Source organism: Salvia hispanica, chromosome 4 (assembly GCF_023119035.1).
Source record: "Salvia hispanica cultivar TCC Black 2014 chromosome 4, UniMelb_Shisp_WGS_1.0, whole genome shotgun sequence".
Taxonomy (NCBI): domain Eukaryota; kingdom Viridiplantae; phylum Streptophyta; class Magnoliopsida; order Lamiales; family Lamiaceae; genus Salvia; species Salvia hispanica.
The window spans coordinates 6618898-6639791 of record NC_062968.1 but is presented as its reverse complement, the minus strand read 5'-3'; the positions used below and the strand labels follow the sequence as shown (position 1 = coordinate 6639791).

At 37.3% G+C, this 20894-nt stretch overlaps 3 protein-coding genes and 1 non-coding gene across 5 annotated transcripts; 1 reads left to right on the top strand and 3 right to left on the bottom strand.

Moving 5' to 3' along the window:
* Positions 1-2997: 2997 nt before the first annotated feature.
* TRNAM-CAU lies at positions 2998-3069 on the bottom strand. Its single transcript has one exon. It is a non-coding gene; the product is annotated as a tRNA-Met (tRNA).
* Positions 3070-11082: 8013 nt separating this feature from the next.
* LOC125217887 lies at positions 11083-15314 on the top strand. 2 transcript variants are annotated; one of them, XM_048119457.1, is made up of 5 exons: positions 11089-12516; positions 12862-13086; positions 13328-13448; positions 14506-14655; positions 14967-15314. In XM_048119457.1, the coding sequence occupies exons 1-4, from the start codon at positions 12496-12498 to the stop codon at positions 14508-14510; spliced, it is 372 nt and encodes a 123-aa protein (XP_047975414.1). In that variant the 5' UTR covers positions 11089-12495; the 3' UTR covers positions 14511-14655; positions 14967-15314. The 2 variants fall into 2 exon arrangements, with proteins under 2 accessions (XP_047975413.1, XP_047975414.1); XM_048119456.1 differs by having other exon boundaries at positions 11083-13086.
* A 164-nt stretch (positions 15315-15478) lies between these two features.
* Positions 15479-17375, bottom strand: LOC125217886 (cytochrome P450 CYP749A22-like). Its single transcript, XM_048119454.1, has 4 exons — positions 17071-17375; positions 16780-17003; positions 16110-16715; positions 15479-16036 (listed from the first exon to the last, which is right to left on the bottom strand). Exons 1-4 carry the CDS (start codon positions 17339-17341, stop codon positions 15605-15607), a joined length of 1533 nt encoding a protein of 510 aa, XP_047975411.1. The 5' UTR covers positions 17342-17375; the 3' UTR covers positions 15479-15604.
* Positions 17376-17635: 260 nt separating this feature from the next.
* Positions 17636-19700, bottom strand: LOC125222967 (cytochrome P450 CYP749A22-like). Its single transcript, XM_048125883.1, has 5 exons — positions 19421-19700; positions 19079-19302; positions 18757-18989; positions 18304-18682; positions 17636-18218 (listed from the first exon to the last, which is right to left on the bottom strand). Exons 1-5 carry the CDS (start codon positions 19686-19688, stop codon positions 17790-17792), a joined length of 1533 nt encoding a protein of 510 aa, XP_047981840.1. The 5' UTR covers positions 19689-19700; the 3' UTR covers positions 17636-17789.
* Between the last annotated feature and the right edge of the window lie 1194 nt (positions 19701-20894).

Here is a 20894-nt window from a genome sequence, read left to right as displayed (position 1 = left end):
GTGACAGAAACTAAACAACGATGAATCCCATACATTTTCATGAGTTAAATCGATTAGAAACTTGTAATGCTTGTGCAATAACCGGATCAAGCCTACAAGATAAATCAAAGCTTACAATTAATGAAATCAACGTGAAAATACTAGATCTAACTAACTAGGCAAAAAGTAATAAAACCATAACTGAAATTCGAGAGGAAACAAACATCAACTTCATTTTAAAACGAGATTCAAAACATACGATCTTCAAACAAGAAACTAGTTACGATCCATGTCAAATGCAAGCAAAATAGCACGAGTTTAAACTACGAAAAACGTAAAAACAAAGCGGTAAAGATTGTTTGGCTCCTTAGAGCAATGAAACAGTGGATTTTCTAACTACGATGGCTGGCTGGAACGGCGGTGACTCCCCCTCGGCGGATGACCGAAGTCTTCAGGTAAATGTTGGACTAAGAGCGAGGAACGAGAAGTAGAGGAGCTAGCCTCCAAGTGTGGAATTGGAACCTCCCAAAACTCTCTCTCTTTCTTCACGTGACCTATTTATAGGGTGGCTTGCCCTAATTTCTAGGGCTTTCTCTTCATGTGAAATGTCGTCTTTGCCCCTCAAATAGTTGGTCGTTTCCTAGTAATCATTCATTCTCTATCTCGAGCTCTGTGGCATGCATCCTAGTGAGTATTGCACCCTTCCAGCGTCCTTTTTACTCGATTTACTTCGACACCTTTCTTCCTGACTTGTACCTTAACCTGCACACTTCAGTAACTTTCTTGCACATAATATACGGTTAAGCCCATCATACTGACCAATAACCAAGGCCTAGAATGCGACTTATCATATACCTTTAATTGAAAAAGATAGGGAAATCTTTTTGTAGTATACATATCTTTTTGCGCCACATTGCTGCGACATTGGGTTAGGATTTGACAATGACAGGTATGAAGGTGAAGGTGATGGTGATTGAGAAAAAAAAAGAAACAAGAGGGAAGAAAAAGATAGTTTTTGAAATAATATCAGCTTCAATACTAAAATAATATCGCAGTGCTGGTAGTTTGAAATAATTCTCAGATTAAAAAGGTTAAATTGTGAATGAAAAAAAATGCCCATCTCACTTCTTGGGGCATTTACGGGATAAAATAGTGCAAAAGGACCACTTAAGAAATAAACCCTTAATCCAGGAACTACTGTAGATATTTTTAAAGTCCATGGACTATTGGCGAGATAAACTCATAGTCCAGAGATTGTTTTTGTAGTTCACACTATTATAAAGAAATTGACATAATTACTCAAATTGGCTTAAACAATGTGATGTTTTTGTTGTATTAAAGATGATGAATTTAATAGTAGGGTCCCCTATTAAGAGTCACACTTTTCCATTTCGGTCCATCCCTAATTAAGAGTCACATTTCATTTTTACCATAAATAGTTAGTAGGTCCTACATTCCACTAACTCAATCCACTCATATTTTATTATAAAACCAATATAAAAAAATGGGTCCCACATTCCACTAACTTTTTCAACCAACATTTCTTTACATCTTTTGAAACTCGTGTCCGGTCAAAGTGTGACTCTTAATCGGGGACAGAGGGAGTAACTTTTAATTCTCTGTGTTAAAATTATCAATACAAAGACATAGTTTTATCAATACAACATGCAAATTTAAATATCAATACAAAGACATAAGTTTAACGAGATTTGATATGCTGAGTGACAAAATGCGAGGGACAAATGAGGGCCTCATGTATTCTCTCTCTCTCTCTCTCTCCCCTCTCCACGTATTTCTCTGTTAATTCCTCCCTCTTCCACCATTCTTTCGTCTCTCCATGCATTTTTTATCTATTATCTCTCCAGACGCATCCCCTCTTTCTACCAATTTTGCTTTGCACCATCATAAGACCGAGTGAGTAAAATCAATAATTTTAATGGTTTGATCAAGCACAGTCCGTCGTCCTAGAAGAATTTATTGATTTTGTACAGTGTATCACATAACCAGTCCTCCTTTGATTTGCAAATCAAAGGTCTATGCAAAAAAATTGTAAATCAGAAGCTAACCTTTTTATCTCAACCCCAAATCCAACTTTGCATGTTGAATCTAGACTCACCTTCTCCACCACAAATCCAATCTTGCTTATCAAATCAAGACTCATTCTCATCAAAAGCCCCCTCAAGAAAGCAATTTTTTCACAACAAAAGTTAGAATTTTACCATTTCTGCTTCCTTGGGGATAAATATATGTTGGGTCTAATTTCCCCATTAAATTGTGTAACCGGCGAGTAATATATGTTGGGTTTAATTTCCCCTAGAAAATGCAGCTCCAACAATCAAATTATAACTCTTAGTCGACGACGGTAAGTTGAATGTTTAAATTAAGAATGGGGCAAGATGCTGTGAATCTGCTTCATATTGAATTTGAGAACCCAAAAATTGGTGTAAGAGAGAGGGCATGATAATAGCGTGATTGGAGAAAATTAAGAATTAGGCAAGAGGGGGGTTTTGTAATCTCTTGAAATTAAATTTGAGAAACCAAAAAATGGTGGAAGAGAGAAGGATTAATAGGGAAATACGTGGAGATGAGAGAGAGATTATGAAGTTGAGTTTATCAATTGAGAAAAAAATTAATGGAGCAGACGGATGAAGAGAGAGATTAATGGAGTAGACAGATGAAGAGAGGTGATGTGTAGGTGAGGAAAAAGAAACTCGCAAGGACTATAAAAAAAATAGTGAGAATAGAGGCGCTAATTGGTCCCTCATCAAATCTCTAAGTTTAACAACATAAGAAGGTTGATAAACAAAATTGAAATTAGTTATTTGAGTTTTTATGGATATAGATTTTGTTAAAAGTGGGTAAAAAAAAACCCCTCAGCATATCAAATCTCTAAGTTTAACAACACAAGAAGGTTGATAAACAAAATTGAAATTAGTTATTTGAGTGTTTACGGTGTTTACGGATATATATATTGTTAAAACTGGGTAAAAAACAAAAATCAGATTTGGAAGCCACTCATATCAGAGCCAGGTTTCGATCCTGGGACCTGTGGGTTATGGGCCCACCACGCTTCCGCTGCGCCACTCTGATCACATTCTACAATCACTCAATTCCCATTATATTTGGTGATTGTGTTTTCATAAGGATTAAATAAAAAAATAAATTTTTATAATAAACTTCCTAATGTATACTCCCTTCGTCCATGAAACATCGTCCAAGTTTGACACAACACGAGTTTTAAGAAATGTGAAAAAAGTGAGTTGAAAAAGTTAGTATAATGAGCTCCCACATTTATATACTCCCCCGTCCCATTAGAAATGAAACATTTGTTTTTTCGCATGGGATTTTATTGAGTATTGTTTTGTGAGTTAATGAGGAGAGAATAAGGTAAGAGAAATGAAAAGGTAGAGATGGTGTTGTTTCAATTTTAGGAAATGTTTCATTTTTAGATGAAGCTACCTAGAAAACGCATGCTGTAAGATAAACAAGTAAAATGGCAGACTGTTCGAGTAGACCGACCAGACCAACTGGTCAAGCAAACTACCTAAACATATCTGCGTGTCGTCGGACGCGAAATCAGAGACTATGTTCAAAACCTTAACGCACAATACTATTAGCTATTATAGGGAAGTATGGATTGAATCCCATGAGGAAGAATGCGCTATACATGTGTTCGCGACGTTTTGGAAGGGTTTTTGGCTATTGCCACGCAACTGAGTGAGTATAGAATCTACTTGACTTGCCAGAGGACTCTATCTAACAGGTCCACTAGACGGACTATGTACGGAAACATGCATGAAGACTAAACTTGAAATAAACATTTAAATCGAAGATTAAACAACTAAGAACACCTGTATCTAAAAGGGCATGCTGGAAACATTCCTAAAATAGGCAGACAAAATGCAAAAGTAAAGTGGGGACCAAATTTCCTAAACTAACAAATCTGGCAGAAAAGCTATTAAAGAAAAAAAGCAAAAAGTAAAAAACAAATTCAGATATGATTGTAACTACCACTACTTCATCTTCTTTACGTAATCAAGCTAAAAAAGAGTAAAACAGAGCATGAAACAATCATTGATGAAGAAATAGATCATGCTTCGAAACGAGTTCACGAACCAGAAATTCAAACTACTAACTACCAACTACTAGACGATTGCACGTACAAAAGTAAACCATGATCATGCAGATCTAAAACGAGGTACACCAGATCTATGAAATCAAAACACGAAATAGCATGGATCCATGGAATCAGACATTAAACAAGTTAGATCTACGATATCCTAACAACTACCATTTGCAAAAAGCATCCAACAAACACAATCGAACTCAACATCAGGAAATACAACAAAAACTTCATCATAAATCTCTATAACATCAGAAACAAGGTCAGAATTTAGATTCCAACAGCAATATCCAAAACCACAAACGATAGAACTACGAAATTCTTAAACTAAAATGTTCAAAGCACCATCAACTTGCAAAATGCAATTCAACGTAGAAAGACAGAAATTAAAATTTTTTCTTCTCTCCTCGAGCGGTGGAACCACGATTACAGCTAGAGAACACACAACACTGAGATTTTCCCCCTCCTCCAAGTGTGGAGGCAGAGAGCTTGAACTGGAGCTGGAGAGAAGTTGTGAGCCCGGAGAACTTTTTAGCTAAAAGGGAGCTCCTCATTCTTCAACATTCTTCCATTTATATAGGGAGGCTTGAGGCCCAAATTCCTAGGGTATGCCTCTCATGATATGAAAATTGTTACCTTAAAGTAAGGGTGTCTCTAAGTTTTGCTCTTTTTTCCTACTTCTTGCTTCTTCCGCTAAAATTCTCCTCAAAATTTCTACTCCAGTTCTGCTCATCCTGCATCTACTTGGCCAGCTAGCACGATCTACTGGACCTAGCATGCACACCTAAACTCAAATTTTGCATGTTAACTCCCTGAAAGTATATAAATTTACGCAATAATCGATGCATGAAACGAGCCTTATCATCAGACAACCCAAAAAGAAAACATTTTATTTTTAATGGGACAAAGGAAGTATTAGTTTTATAATATAATGCGAATGTAAAGAATTAGTGGATAGTAGGGTCCATTAACCAAAAATAGAAAAAAAACAAAGTGGCAAATTTTTAAGAACGAACCAAAATTGCAAAACTGGATAAAACTTCACAAAGAGGGAGTATTTATTTTGTTGATGCACCAATACCAACAAGTAATCAAAAACTAAAACCATTATTAAATCAAAACACACTTACTGGGAGTATAATCAGAGTTCCAAAATTAGTAGAGGTACTCCCTCCATTTCTTCATAGTTGTAGCATATTGATATTTCATAGGGAGCTTTGATAAGTTGTATTCTAAGCCTTGGTTACTGGTAGTATGTTGTGATTTGCATGTATTATCTGCAAAACAATTGCTTAAGTGTGCAGGATAAAGGGGTCCAAGTCAGTAGTAGACGGTTCGGACGATGCAGGTGAAATGAGCGCTAGAAGGGTGCAATACTGAGCAGGATGCATGCTAGAGAAAAGGCTCTAGATGGAGAAGAAGGATAGCTGGGATGATCAACCATAAACAAGGGCATAAAAGTTAATTCGTGAAGGAAGTCTACCCTAAAAGCAAGGGCCAGCCTCCCTATAAAAGAAGCCACTTGGAGAGAGAAAAAAAAAGTTCTGAGTTCGAAAGTCCAACCACTACACTTAGTTAGAATTCTCTCTCGAAGATCAGTTCCTTCAGCATTATCCACGTTCTTCTCGTTCCTCGCCACAACCATGGTCACCTGAAGTCCAGACGTCCACCGGAGAGTCATCATCCATCGTTCCAGCCAGTTTGTCTCATAGCAGTAGCAGTTTCATCGCCCGTAGTGGCATAAACAATCTTTAATCGCTTTCCTAGTTTAACTTTTACTAGCTTTCTTCGTTGGATCTGTTGCAAACTTTAATCTTGTTGCCTTTTGAAGTATTTCGTTAAGATCCAAATGTTTTAATTATGAAATTTGTTTTTCGCATCTCTCTTTGGTTTGAATCTGCTTCATTCTGCCTAGGAAAGTTAGATCCTTTATCTCTTTTATTTTCTAAGTGTTTACGCATGTTTTCGTTTGAGTAGGCTAAATCTGGAGTCGTTGATCGAAATTTCAAGTTCATGTTTCAGTTTAAGTTTTCGTGCATGATTTTCCTATTTTGCGTTGTCATCACCAGCTTGCATGTTAGCCAGTAGGAGTAATCTGCAGTTTAGCAGTTAATCTTTAAGGTTAAGCTTTTTAATCGATGATCTTGTGTTTGAAGTTGAGAATCTGTGTTCATCTATGGAGTTTGAGTTCATGTAATTTCTGTTGATACTTTTCCTGAAGAAAACATCACAATCCACTTTTACTTTGGACCACATTTGCTTTTTAGTTACTTTTTACTTTTGTACCTTACTTTAAGTTTGTACCCTCCAAACCTATCAGAGTTGCCACCCAGCCACCAAATATACTCTGCTGCTCTAATTTCCTCATTTAGCAACTTTCTACCTCCACATGCCTCTGAGATACCTTGTCCCCTATTTCACGTACATAACCACATGTTAGTCACTTTCCCGGTCACTAGTCAGTAGGGTACCATCTTTAATTTCTGTCTAGGTAGAATCTCAACCTAAAAGGTGTGGTAGCTAACCAAAACCTCCCAGATTATCACCGCAATTACCTGAACGTGTCCATTTCTGTGGGATTCGACCCTTAGAAGTGGGTTGAGGAAATTATTTGATACCAGGTTCCGGTCGTCGTGCCAACGACTCAGCTAGGTTGGGATTTTATCCTGATCAGTTGGACGCACCTCTAATTTAACACAACACCGAAAACCTGCACTTTCAAAGTGGCGCTGTTGCCGGGGATGGATGGCATTCATATCTGTTATTGTGTGTGATATTTTGGTGTATATATTGTTTATAATTTTTTCTTTTCTCTTTATTTCAGTTTATGAGAAGTAACTCGGCTCCTGTCCAGTGGAGACCAAGGATACTTCCTCGAAGAACGATATTCGTAACCACTCGTTCTGGCCTGTCGACAGCATTGTCTGACCTAGGCACGAGCAGCGACGAGGAGAAAGAAGACGTAGAATACCAAATCTCAGAGCTTCCACCCCAACCTGTAAGAGTAACAGTGAGAATGGTTGATCAAGTTGTGGACGATCCAGAACTCGCAACGCTGAATGCACATGCCGACGGAGACCCCGTCGCAAGCCATAGTGGTCACCCCAGGTCAAACAACATGTGATGTTAAACCCCATGTTATCGCAATTTTGCCAACGTACTGTGGGAAGAGTTACGTGGGACCCTACGAGTTCCTTAATGAGTTCTGCAAAATCTGTAAGGCGCGGAGCAGACCAGCAGGAGCAAGCGAGGATGACTACAGATTGAAAGCCCTACAATTTGTCCTAAAGGGGGAGGCCAACACCTGGTTCATGCGCCTACCAGCCGACTCCATCAACACATGGGCCGATTTCAAGTCAGCTTTCCTGGCTGAGTTTTTCCCTTCTTCAAAGACAAGCGCACTGAAGAGAAAGATATCATGTATAAGGCAAGAGTACGATGAGACCCTGAGCGAGTACTGGGAGAAATACATGAGTCTTCTGGAGTCATGCCCGAACCATCGCATGAAGGAAATAGAGGTGCACCAAACCTTCTATGAAGGAATGAACAAGAAGACGAAGGATTTGGCGAATTCTTCATCCGAAGGAGTCTTCACTAACAAGTATATGGTTCTCACAATCATAATCAACGAACCAACTTGCACCAACACATTTAAAATCAAATTTAGCAATGAGAACAAAAGGACACCTCCATCTTAAGATCATTTTCTTGAATATTACAAGGAATCATACCAAGTAAAGAATCAAAGTTGTCAACATGATGTTCACTTAATTGCTCCAACACTTTGAATAAGTGATCATTATTATGAGAAGAGTGTGACGAAAAACTATTATGCATATCATGTAGGGTATGCTCAACACAAGACATGTGAACCTTGTAAAACACCACATGAATCTTGTAAAACATAACATCAATCAACATAAGGAACTTATCGAAATAAGTCCCTCGCAATTGCTCTAACAATTTCAAGACATGAGCACACACATGAGAACAATGCATTATTATGACTTTAATCACAACATAACCCACAAAAGACATGTGAGTGGAAAAGTCCTTCACAAAATGACCATCCCGATCCCATTCAAGGATCTAACCATTTTGCAATGAGAACATAGCAAATACCAAGTTCTAAAGTCATCAACAATTTCAATTCTCTTGGTCCTACTATTCTCATCCACATATTTATGAAACTTAAAATTACGAACAAGGGAAGACTTAGACATCTTAGTATGCAAGGAAGTCATTCCAACATTCAAGTTAAAATCCATAAGAGCAATGACATGCCTATCAATGTATGAATTTACCAAGAAAGGGTCATCATATAATGCAAAGATAGATTTGGCACCTAAAAATTCAAGATCATGCCACCACATATAACACCAATTATCAATGCCAAAAATTTCAAGCCACATGGAATTTTCAACACTAATAACCTTTATATGCTTCATTGAATCTTTAGCACGAGTCAAGGTTAGAATACTTGAACCTTGGATAAGGAGCGGTGCAACTTGGCCTTGTTCACATGAGTTCATTACCGGTAAGAAGTTACTCGGTGCCTCCTCAACTCGGGGTTCACATTCCAAACCTTTCAATTTCTGCATCACAAAGTCATCAAAGATGAAAGACAAATCGAAAGAGTTAGTGAAATGAGTGTCGCTCTTCTCACCAAGGGCAAAAAGGATAGGGTGATTTAGAGCCCTCCCATGGGTGATCTTAGAATCTAACAAGCAACTTTTTTGTCTCACATGCTTGTTGTTTTTCTCTTTTAAAAGCTTTGATTCACACTCACCCCCACCACTCTCTCTTGGCTTTTGCATCTCACATTTTTGCCTTTTCTCACACTCTATATTTTCTTCTCTCTCTTGATCATTCCTTAAAGGCTCATTTACTTTTGCAATATCATTTGACTTTATTTTCATGCTCAAGACTTGAAGGGCTTTAAATGGCTCACACCCGTCCTCGGCTTCCACCATGCTAGACACGCCATCATTGAACGTTGGGTGTGCATCTTCTTCATGTGTGGCCATGGACTCCGTTTCATCCTCACATTGCTCTTCATCACCATCGTCAACAAAATCTACCATATGCTTGACACGTTCTTTATTGTCACACTTATTTTGAATCAAGCCCTTTGAAGGAGTGAAGTTGGATGACAACCACGGCGAAACTTTCGTGTGATAGCTAGGATGAGATAGGTCCACCTTCTTTGGTGGAATGCTTCTTCGGCTTCTATCATCACCATAATTTCGAAGGTTTGATCTCTCCCTTGATTTAGTTGAGACTTCATCCCCCATTAACCACTCATGCACTTTATGATGACGACCATGATCCCTCATTCTCCTAGAGTGAGACTCTCCATGGAACTTTGGTACTCGCTCCCTTCTACTCCCTCTATTAAGTCCATCATCATGGTACCTTGACTTATAGTCACTCATATCATGTCTCTCTCGGTCACTAGGTGCTATGGACTGGTTATGCCTAACTCGATCTCTTATGAGGGATATATTCTCACAAAACATCGTAAAGCCCCCTTGCATGGTGTTGAGACTAGTTTGCATAGTGGTAAGGTCACCATGCATCCCCGCCATCTCTCCGATAAGTTTTGTCATCATTTCTTTGAGGGATTCGTCGGATGTGGACGCGGTGTCGTCCCCATCCTCCCTTCTAGGCGAATTGTGCCTAGAATTCCTCGCATATGGTGGCATTTTTGGGTACCTACAAAGAAGATAAAAAGGACTAGGGACACATCCCTTTTGTTAGTAACACAAACAACGCACACACCCAAGAATGGAGATTTTAGTGCGGATCTCCCTTCCCAATCTATAAAGTATGTCCCCAATTCCCCAAACTCACACCCAATGTCTCTCGGAAGGCTTAGAGATTTAGTGGCCAGATACTCTCCCTCACTTGCTCTTGATGACGTAATCCCAAGGGTTGCACAAATAGTACAAACAAGATACACAACTAGGCAAGTGAAAACTAGTCCAAGAAGCCACAAGATTAGTGAAAGTAGGGAGCTAAGCCAATGGGACAAATTAACAAACACTTTGTGTGCACAATTTCACCCAACAACAATAGACCCAACAATTGATGTAATTTCGACCTACAACTTTCTGACAATCAAATTGACATACCCAAGAACACATATATCAATTTATAGCTAAAGCCCATAGATAGAACTTGAGATATCTCTTTTTTTTTGACAATTTTTCTAACAATTTCACTCTTTTTCTTTTTCTTACAAGAACAAGAACCAAGGCTCTTGATACCAAATAATGTGAATCCTCTAGATTGAAGACTCATGAACTTGCCCCGGACTTGTTCTTGTAAATAAACCCAACAAATAAACAAGATAAACCAAGAAATGGAACAAGAAAAATAGATAAAAGGATAGAGGATGGATTAGTGTTATGATTTAGGTGAAGAATAAGAAAGAATTCCCAAAGGCACTTTCACATACAAACACCTAATGGCTCCACAAACTAGCAACACAAGAACTAGCAAGCATATCTTTACAATCAACCTTAGCCCGACAAAAGATCGAATGCAACCCGAAAGAATTTGATAAGTTTTCAAAAGACGAAGAAGGTGAGCTCTCAAATATGGAGAAATTGTCTCTTACAAATATTCAAAAGCTAATGACAAAAACCCTAGACATGGGTATTTATACTAGAGGTTAAAAGTGCAAAACAAAAGAGGAAAAATGAGCAAAAATTCACAAAGTCGCACAAAATGCCTGGGTCGGGCGTTTTTCTTTTCCAGGCCGGGCAAATTCTCTGTGGTCGGGCATTTTGCTTGTTGGACTGCGCGGCTTTTGTAAAACGACCATAACTTCCTCATCCGGGCTCCGATTGAGGCGTGTAAGGTACTCACGCGAAGCTATTTTGATGATGAAGACAATGGTGGTCTTAGAATAGCATTTGGACACCATCTTGATAGGAAAATTCTGATTTGAGTCAGACCTCCGAATCCGGTTTGGCTCCTTGCCATATCTCCATCTTCTTTTTGGACCCCAATCAACCCATGACCCTCGATGTCGTTGCATCCTATGATTGTGAATGCCAGGATTCACATCATTATTAGCCCAAAATCTCTCACACCACTCGCAATCTTCTTGCAATTTCAGAACCCCCATTTTTTCGGCTTCCAATTTTTGGGTATTCTCTTTATAATTTCCACCCAGCATCTCCCTTCTACGTTGGTTGTTGTCTGTAATCCCAATATCCCTTGTTATATAGTCTTCGGAAGAATTCGTCAGATTTTGATCGATTTTTTCTCGTGTGTGTATTTGGATGATCCTAGTTTTTAGTTAGGGGTTTTGATCGCTGTAATATGCTGACCGCGTGTAGTGGAGGATTTCTGGTTTCTGTCTGGGACTGAGCTAGGGTTTAAACCTCGTCGGAATTTTGGTGCAGGAGGTTTTATCGTTTGGTATTTTGTGATTTATGAACGCGATTCTTGAATTTCATGGAGATTGAGTCAGAATCCATTTGACCCTTTTTTTGTCAGTATAACAATTTTGCTCTGCAAGCTTAGCTTTTGAGATTAGATTGTGTATTTTTGTGGGGATGCAGAGATTTATTTATAAGCAATGCTTGAAGCATTTAGCGGATTATACGTTGTACAAGTGGGATTTTTCTGCTGAGGTGTTGAGTTGTGTGTTGTTTTGTGTTGTGTTGTGATATTATAAAAACCCGGGGTAACGCCTTGTTATGTAGGCTACTCATGCCTATAACTCCCTTCGAGTCTCAAATTGATTCATCACAATTTTTGTGCTCTTTTCTGTTAATAGAAAGATGAGTGGAATATCTACAGGTCATTCGCATCCTAGACCTTCCTCGGGAAAGAAAACCTTGAAGAGGTGCAGGAAGAATAAGGAAGCTGATAAAGTTGTACTGATAGATGTCGATTCTGAAATTTGTGACAATGTTGTTATCATTGACATTCCTGAATCTTTGCAAAAGAGAAACAAAGAGTCAGGCATGCTCAAAAAGGATGAGAAGTGGTCATTCAGGAATGTAATAAACATTGATGATGATGAGACATCTATAGTAGGTATCATTTTGGTGCAAACAATGTCAGTTTCTCCGCTAGCACCTCTTCGAGTAGAGGATCTATTCGTATTGCTGAGGGCTTTGCAGATGACACTAATGCTTCTGATGAAGATTGCCAATTTGTCCGAGATAGCGAAACACCAGTTAGGTTATCAAAATGCAAGCGTACATACTCCGGGAAAGCTTCCACAAGTAACCACCACTATGGTCCGGATATTGACTCAGAGTGCGATTTTTCTGATTTACCTGTGAATGAGTATTCTGATTGTGAGGTAGTGGAAGATTTTTCTGCAAAGTTCCAAGAGTTGTGGGAAAAAGCTGTCTCCAGGAGAAGGAAAGATGTTCACAATGTTCAATCAGGTATTAGGGGTCATGATAGTACCACAAGTTGTATAAACAAGGACCTCCAAAATACTGAATCAAACGTAGGAACTAGGCACCATTGTGCGGCCTCATTTTTGCATACTACAGGGAAATCCGATAGTAGAAATGGTGGTTCCTCTCCTGTTAGAGCAGAAAAGGATTTTGGTTTCGCCCATTTTTTTTGATAAAGCTGTAAACAATCAAGAATACTGTACAAATGGAAAATCTAAATCTCAAGCAAAATGTCGTCCTTCAATCCATAACCCGGATTGTGAGGCAGGAAAATCCAGCACTCGCATTGAAAGAAGGAAAGATCCAGCTTCATCTAACTTTGCTTTCCAGGAGGAGCCAAGTAAGACATTGAATAATTCTATATCTACTGCTGGGGACAAGATAAATTCTGAAGAGGAGAATGAAGATAGTCAGCTGCACACAAGTATCGTATGCAGTTCGCCTCCTGAGGATGCCTGTTTAATTAGTGAACGTGAAAAGCTCAAGGAAACAGATGAATATAAAAGGGCGATGGAGGAAGAATGGGCTTCCAGACAGCAAGCACTGCAGATCCAGGTTTACAATCTTCGCTTTTCTGCCTGGTGCATATCTAAGAAAAGTATTATCTGATGGATGAGTTGTTGTGGAAATTCTAGCTCCTTGTTCATTTGATGCACAACTTATTTTTATAAATTGTAAAGATCACTATAAGTTGTTTCAAATGAGTCTGTTTGAGTTAGGTAATGGACTTAAGGTTGTTAGATGTTTTTATTCTTTTTAATGGTTTTTTTTTATATCATGTGGTTTTTTCTTTTAGGCTGAAGATGCACAACGTGAGCGGCGATTGCGGAAGAGAATAAAAGCTGAAAGCATGCGTATGTTGGATATGGAAAGAAGACGAGCAGCGCTTGGAGGAAATGCGGAGTATAAAGAAGAAGGTACAAGAATTGCATGTTTTAGTACTCCTACGTACTCAGTAGCAGTTGCAGTAACCAATCGATGTAACAGTTAATTTATAATTAATGTGCATAATTTTTTTTCTAATAGTTAAAGTAAGATTTAATTTAATTAAATTAAATTATTATAGAAAATAATAATGGTAATAATAATAATAGTAGTAGTAATAATAATAATAAGATGCAACAAAAAATATGATCCTTGGTTTTAAAAAATTACACTGGGATTTGCTTAATAAGTTACTGATTGAAAATGTACCAATTGACAGTATAGGGCATGTTTGATAAGTTAGTAATACCAAGATAGAGAATTATATATGAACATTTCTAATTGTTTGATATCATAGTTAAGCTTAACTCATAGCCCAATATAAGACCAGGGCCCTATCTAATCTTACCAAAATTATAACATTAACCTTGTTTATGTATCCCACCAATTTGTCAAGTTAAGCCATGTTATTTAATATACAATACAAATTTAGATAATTTCTTTTCTATCAAACAACAACGGAAAAAAATCATATCTTTGCATATCTTGACATGAAGCCCGTATTTCTTATCTTGTTTTACATATCTTCTCATATCCCATCTTTTTATCAAACGAGTTAAGATACAACATAAAGTATGATATTATAATTATAAAAGTTCCATTAAGATTTACTTAATAAGTTATTAATTGAGAACATTACTGATAAAAATAATAATAGCATAACTTCTAGTATTAATAATAATAATAACAATAATAATTATAATAATTATAGTAGTAGTAGTTTATATTTTGATAAAATCATAATAATAATAAATACGTACATAATTAAGAATCTTGAAATTAGAAAAAAGAATACCTAAGAAAAGTAAAGAAATAAGACACTGAAACACTGAAAGTTGCAATATTTTCCTTGTTAAATAAAGAATCAACAAATATGAATTTAAAATTTTGGAATTATATTACTTTCCCATCTGCCAAACAAAGAGACCCTCGAAGTATTTATCGATAGAATTTTTATATGGAGAATGATTGAGTATTTTTTACTATTAGGATGAGGAAAATATGAACTTGAAGGATACAATTCGCGCTGAAGTCCGAATTCAGCTGGAGAAAATGGAAGTCGGATGCCGAAGTATGGCTTCATTGTTGCATTTGTTGGGAATCGTGGTGGGCAGTTGGCCAAATCCATCTCCACAAGAGGTTGGCTGAACTAGCTGCTCTATATTTTGTGTTGTTGTGTATTCACATTATCTTTTGCTTTTAGGAAAAAGGAAAAATAAAAACTGCTAGTACCTTTTAATTTATCTGGATGCTAACTTTAAATACATTTCTAGCTTCCAACGTAAGAACTCAAATTCGGGAAATTTTGAGTACTTACGTTGAAAGAGTAAGAAACCTTGTGCTCATGCAGCTTGTTAAAGTAAATGGTGTGCTTGTGTTAATCTCTTTCATGTGCTGTATATGCAAAGGAGGCATTTGGAATAGTTACTTGAAACTGATGATATTTTCAGGTACAGACAGCTTACAAAAAAGCCTTGCTGACCTTTCATCCAGATCGAGCCTCACGGTCTGATATCCATAAGCTGGTTGAAGCCGAAGAAAAGTTTAAGCTTATCAATCGCTTGAAGGAAAAATTCCCTCTTTTATGACACTTTGAGTGAGTTCCAGTTTGTACTCTCACTGTAATTCTTAGCACCTTGTATGCATGTGCCTTGAGTTGCTAAGGATTCCTAGCTCGTAGCCTCGTACAGGGTGGAAAAAAACATCATTAATTCTTGAGACTAATTTCGTCTCGCATTACTGAGGTGATCTTTTTCTGTATATTATTATTTTTATGTAATTATGTTGTTAGCCATTCATTTTTTATGCCAGATTACTTAGAGATAGATACTTAGAGATAGTTAAAAATGCTCTTAGTCTGTTAAAACGTTAAATGAAAATTCTTAGCTTTTCCATAGTAAATTATACATTATTGCATATGCTTCTAAAAACTTTTCTTTTGTATTGTTGAGAATCATAATATTGATCATTGATTGGTCACACAGTGTTTGTTTGGACAAATGAATACATTCTCTCACAAACATAAAGATACTTCACTATTTATGCAAATATATCAACTTGGACTAAACAACTCTGCTTTCCTACATTTTCAAGCAAGCGACTGAAGCAAGATCCCAACTCCGCGCTGAGGCTTAACACTAATGTATATGCTAGGAGAGTGAACATAGTCGGACGAGAGTGTGAATTTGTAGCGTTGAAGGATCATTGAGAGTGCTATCTTTGCCTCTGTCATCGCAAAGTTGAGGCCAACACATGCCCGTGGTCCATACCCGAATCCCAGGAAGGCCGTGGGGTTGCCATTGGTTGCCTTAGCCATCCCTTGAGAAAATCTCTCCGGTTTGAAAAGGTGAGCGTCTCTACCCCATATGTCAGGATTCCGGTGAATGGCTAGAGGCGGGATTGCCACCTTCACATTTGCAGGAAACTCGTATTTTCCCAACTTCACTCTGCTGTCTATTCTCCTTAGAATACTAGTGACAGGGTTGTATAGCCTCAGTGTTTCATATAATATCATGTTAACCTGCATATCAACAAGCATATAGTACTACTAAATTACATGTACATTTGTCAGAAAAATATCAATTTCTTCTTACAGTCTTTAGTCTGGAAAGGCCATCGGAGTTGGGATTTTGTTGACTGAAAAGCTGTAACACTTCTTCCCTGGCTGTCTCTTGCCACTCAGTGTGGATTGCAAGGAGAAATGTGGTCCATGTCAGTAAGCTGAAAGTTGTTTCTTGTCCAGCAAAATAAAATGTTTTACATTCATCGATGATCTCAGCTGCTGATATCTGGCTCTTAGGATCATTGTCGTGGTGACCTTTTAGGAGCGATCCCAGAAAATCACTACCGAAACTGTCTGCTTTGCCACTTTGAACTTCAAACTGTCTCTTCTTTACTATTTCCATGATAGAATCATGAAGCAATTGCTCGGTTTTGTCTGCTTCCATGTCATCCTGTGTTTTTATAAATTTACTGAAAACTGTGATCTTAAGCCTATTTCTGAAAATCAATAAACCAAGCTTTGACAGCATATCAAATATTTTTCTCCCTTCCATATAGCTACTTCCAAAGGCCGTCCTCGAAATTACATCAGAGCTAAGCTGCTTGAATTCGCTGCAGACCTCGATTTCATTGCAATGTTGAGTCCTCCATTTCTCAAGCATGCTCTCAACACAAGCAGTCATTCCTGGCACCATGTCCTAACAACACAGACACAACAATCAAGTGTCTACGATTTGAAAATGATCAAATTATGTATGTTACCTTGAGACAGTCTCCATGGAAAGCATGATTAGACAATTTCCTAAGCTTAGACCATTTTTCACCTTCTGCCACAACAAGCCCTCTTCCAAACAATTTCTTAAAGTAACCTCTGCCCTTAATTTTTTTAAATGTACCATCTTTGTTGCTGAGGATTTCTTTGATCAGCTCAGGCTCAGTAATAACAAGTTCAGGCTCAGTGCCAATCCAATGAAGGAAATTGGTTCCTGTTTCAATTATTTACACTGCTTATATGTCTGTACAATCATATAATTGGAAAAAAAGAAGATTTACCATAAACTTTAATCCAAGAGTAGAAATGAGGCTGGATTATTGGAAAAATATCATGATCTAGTAAGGACATATCAACAGCATCATTTGTTTGCTGCTTCATCTTTATTATCTCCTTGGTGGTGCCATGGAAGAATCTGTAAGGAGGGCCTCTGATTCCTTGAATCTCCACCAAACGTTGAAGACGAAGAGGAATCCAGCATAATTTGTAAAGGATTATTGAAGGAATTACCAACACAAAAAGTGACAAACACATAGCTAAAAGGTGAATCATGGCTTCAGTTTATCAAGAATTCCTATTGCAATATCATTCCAGTGGGGTTGATTAATCTGTGTAGGAGGGAAGTCTTTAAGCATAGATAAAGATTAATATATTTTCATTTTAATAAGCTACCATTTGACATGTAGTATACGTTTTTTCGGATAAAACAGAAGATGCTAGTGTTTGTTGAGCTTAAACACTTTAATTAAAAGGATATCAGATTTCTAAACTTCACTATTTTGTATTTCACTTGTTGTCTTTATTAGTATGAAATTATTTACATAGTTATTATTACAACACAACGAGTATAACCAACTGTCTCAAGATACTAGATTACAAGGTCTTAAAGTCTGTAAATCAAACAATACAACACATTTTTACACAAAAGTGTATAGTTATATGGTGATGGTAACACTTGAAAAATAAAACTACACAACTCTGTTTCCTCACGTAGTCTTGTTTAAAGCGGCTGAAGCAAGATCCCAACTCCGTGCTGCGGGTGAGCAGTGAGGACTATCAAAGGCGAGTGAACATACTCTGGTGAGAGTGTGAACTTGTAGCGTTGGAGGATCATCGAGAGCGCTATCTTTGCCTCACTGATAGCCAAATTGAGGCCCACACAAGTTCGCGGTCCATACCCAAATCCTAGGAAGGCCATGGGGTTACCATTCGTCGCCTTAGCCATCCCTTCAGAAAATCTTTCCGGTTTGAAAAGGTGAGCGTCTTGACCCCATATGTCAGGATTCCGGTGGATAGCTAGAGGCGGAATAGAAACTTTCATATTTGCAGGAAACTCGTATTTTCCCAACTTAACTCTGCTGCCTATTCTTCTTATAATACTAGTGACCGGGGTGTATAGCCTCAGTGTTTCGTATAATATCATGTTAACCTGCATATCAACAAACATGTAGTATCAAAATTACATGTCACACTTATTAGAGTATTTGGGAGACAAAAATATCAATCTTTTGTACAGTTTTTAATCTGGAAAGGCCATCTGAGTTGGGATTTTGTTGACCGAAAAGCTGTAACACTTCTTCCCGGGCTCTCTCTTGCCAGTCAGTGTGGATTGCTAGGAGAAATGTGGTCCATGATAGTAAACTGAATGTTGTTTCTTGTCCAGTAAAATAGAAGGTTTTACATTCATCGATGATCTCAGCTGCTGATATCTGGCTCTTCGGATCTGTGTCGTGGTGTCCTTTTAAAAGCGATCCTAGAAAATCACTACCAAAACTGTCTGCTTTGCCACTTCGAACCTCAAACTGTCTCTTCTTTACTATTTCCATGATAGAATCATGAAGCAACTGCTCGGTCTTGTCTGCTTCGATGTCATCCCGTGTTCTTATACATCTTCTGCCATGCCAGAAAGTTATCACATGATCAGATTAGATGCATTACTATTTGCATGAGAGAAACATATAACATACCCAATGCCAAAAAGTCTGATCTTGAACACATTTCTGGAAATCAAGACACCAAGATTGGACAACATATCAAATATCTTTCTCCCTTCCAAATAGCTACTTCCGAAAGCTGTTCTAGAAATCACATCTGAGCTAAGAAGCCTGAATTCACCGCACACCTCGATTTCTTTGCCATGGTAACTTCTCCGTTTCTCAAGCATGGTTTCAGCACAAGCAATCATGGCAGGTACCATCTCCTATGTAACAACATAAACAGACAAGGGATAATTATCTCTTCTTGAATTAAAATGATTAATCATGTATGCTACTCCGTACTATTTAATACCTTGAGGCAGTCACCATGGAAAGCATGATTAGACAATTTCCTAAGCTTAGACCATTTTTCACCTTCTGCCACAAGAAGTCCATCTCCTAACAATTTCTTGATGTAGCCTTTTGCTGTGGTTTTGGGATATGCACCTTCTTTATTGCTAAGGATTTCTTTGATCAACTCTGGCTCAGTAACAACAATTTCAGGTTGAGTGCCATCCCAGTGAAGAAAATTATTTCCTGTTTCAATTTAGACAGACACAAGTGAATTAATAGATTTCTACAAAATAGAATATATCCTCAATTTCAACTGAACTTAAAATAATAAACAGTTACTGAAAAAATAATATATTACTACCATATAATTTAATCCAAGAATACAAATGAGGCTGAATTATTGGAAATATATCATGAGATATGTCCATAGTAGCTGCATCTTTTGTTTGCTGCTTCATCTTGATGATCTCTTTGGTGGTGCCATGGAGGAATTTGTAAGGAGGGCCTCTGATTCCTTGAGATTCCATCAAACGTTGAAGACGAAGAGGAATCCAACATAATTTGTACAAGATGATTGAAGGAATTATCAACACAAAAAGGGATACAGCCATAGCTAAAAGGGGAATCATGGCTTAAATTAATCAAGAGTTTGAGGTTGATTACTATGTGTTGGAGGGAGTATTTGAGTGGCTTCTACACGTTGGCCTAACCATGTTGACAAGACAAAATAACACATTTTTCACACTTGTAAGTTGTAACACATTTTTTCCAGTAAATGCGTCCACTTCACAATTTATCTACTACAATCTTCTTTATTCTATTTATCTCTTTCAATGGATCTCCCGAATCATATCAACAATAACTCGGGAGTTATATTAGGAGTCTCGGAGTTGATGGACAAAATTTCGATTGGCATAAATTAATCCATCATTTGCTCTATCTTCCCACTCTGGAAGAGCGCCGACAAAACCAAGATTTAACATAAGCGTTATGGCTTGATATTGACATATTCATAATCATGCAAGAAATTATTTAAAGATGATTAACAGAAACTAGAGATATACACAATTGCAAAAAAATTATTAGAAGATGATAATATAAGCTAGAGATGCATACAGTCACAACATAAGCAAAGAGTTGATAAACAAATGAGCTAAAGAACAAACTTTTAATGAGAAATAATTAGAGCATGATAAATTAAACTAGAGATACATGCATTGACCACATAAGTAGTAGAATTGATAAACTTCGAGAGGATCAAACCACAAATCTCGAAGTTTTGAGGTAGAGTCAAATAGATATACTCTAAGAAGCCCAAAATGACTTCCTTTAAATTTTTAAAATTTTAAAAAGATAGTATTAAAATAGATAATCCTTTAAATTTTGAAAGTGATAAATATGCCTTAATTTTATAAATACCTGTATAGCGGAATGATCAATTGCTAACTTTCTTAAATTGCTAACTTGTTAACTCATTAACGCAGTGTATTAAAATGTCAACACGATGACATTAAAATGTCAACACATAATTTTGTTGAACTTCAATATAATGTGTTGACATTTTGATGTCACCGTATTGACATTTTAAATACACTATATTGATGAGTTAGCAGAGTTAACAATTTAAATAGTTAGCAATATAACACCCCCTAAGTGAACTTTCCAATTTTAAAAAAGTCAAACAACATACTCCCTCTGTCCCAGCCTAAGTCAGCCTAAGTGAGACGTATTCCTTTTTGAGACATTCCAACCTAAGTGAGACGTTTCCTTTTTTGGCAACAATCAACTCACACTTATCTCCTACTTTATCATCTCTCTTTCTTTTTCTTACTTTA

Bases quoted from the DNA above. Each gene is read 5' to 3' on its own strand.
- LOC125217887 (XM_048119456.1), top strand. From the start codon at position 12,646: ATGGTGGTTCCTCTCCTGTTAGAGCAGAAAAGGATTTTGGTTTCGCCC. The intron at 13,087-13,327 runs GTTTACAATCTT...TTTTTCTTTTAG, and splicing joins AGCAAGCACTGCAGATCCAG to GCTGAAGATGCACAACGTGA.
- LOC125217886 (XM_048119454.1), bottom strand. From the start codon at position 17,341: ATGATTCACCTTTTAGCTATGTGTTTGTCACTTTTTGTGTTGGTAATT. The intron at 17,004-17,070 runs GTAAATCTTCTT...TAATTGAAACAG, and splicing joins CTCTTGGATTAAAGTTTATG to GAACCAATTTCCTTCATTGG. The intron at 16,037-16,109 runs GTAAGAAGAAAT...GTTGATATGCAG, and splicing joins GCCTTTCCAGACTAAAGACT to GTTAACATGATATTATATGA.
- LOC125222967 (XM_048125883.1), bottom strand. From the start codon at position 19,688: ATGATTCCCCTTTTAGCTATGGCTGTATCCCTTTTTGTGTTGATAATT. The intron at 18,990-19,078 runs GTATTAAATAGT...GTTGTTACATAG, and splicing joins TCCATGGTGACTGCCTCAAG to GAGATGGTACCTGCCATGAT. The intron at 18,219-18,303 runs GTACAAAAGATT...GTTGATATGCAG, and splicing joins GCCTTTCCAGATTAAAAACT to GTTAACATGATATTATACGA.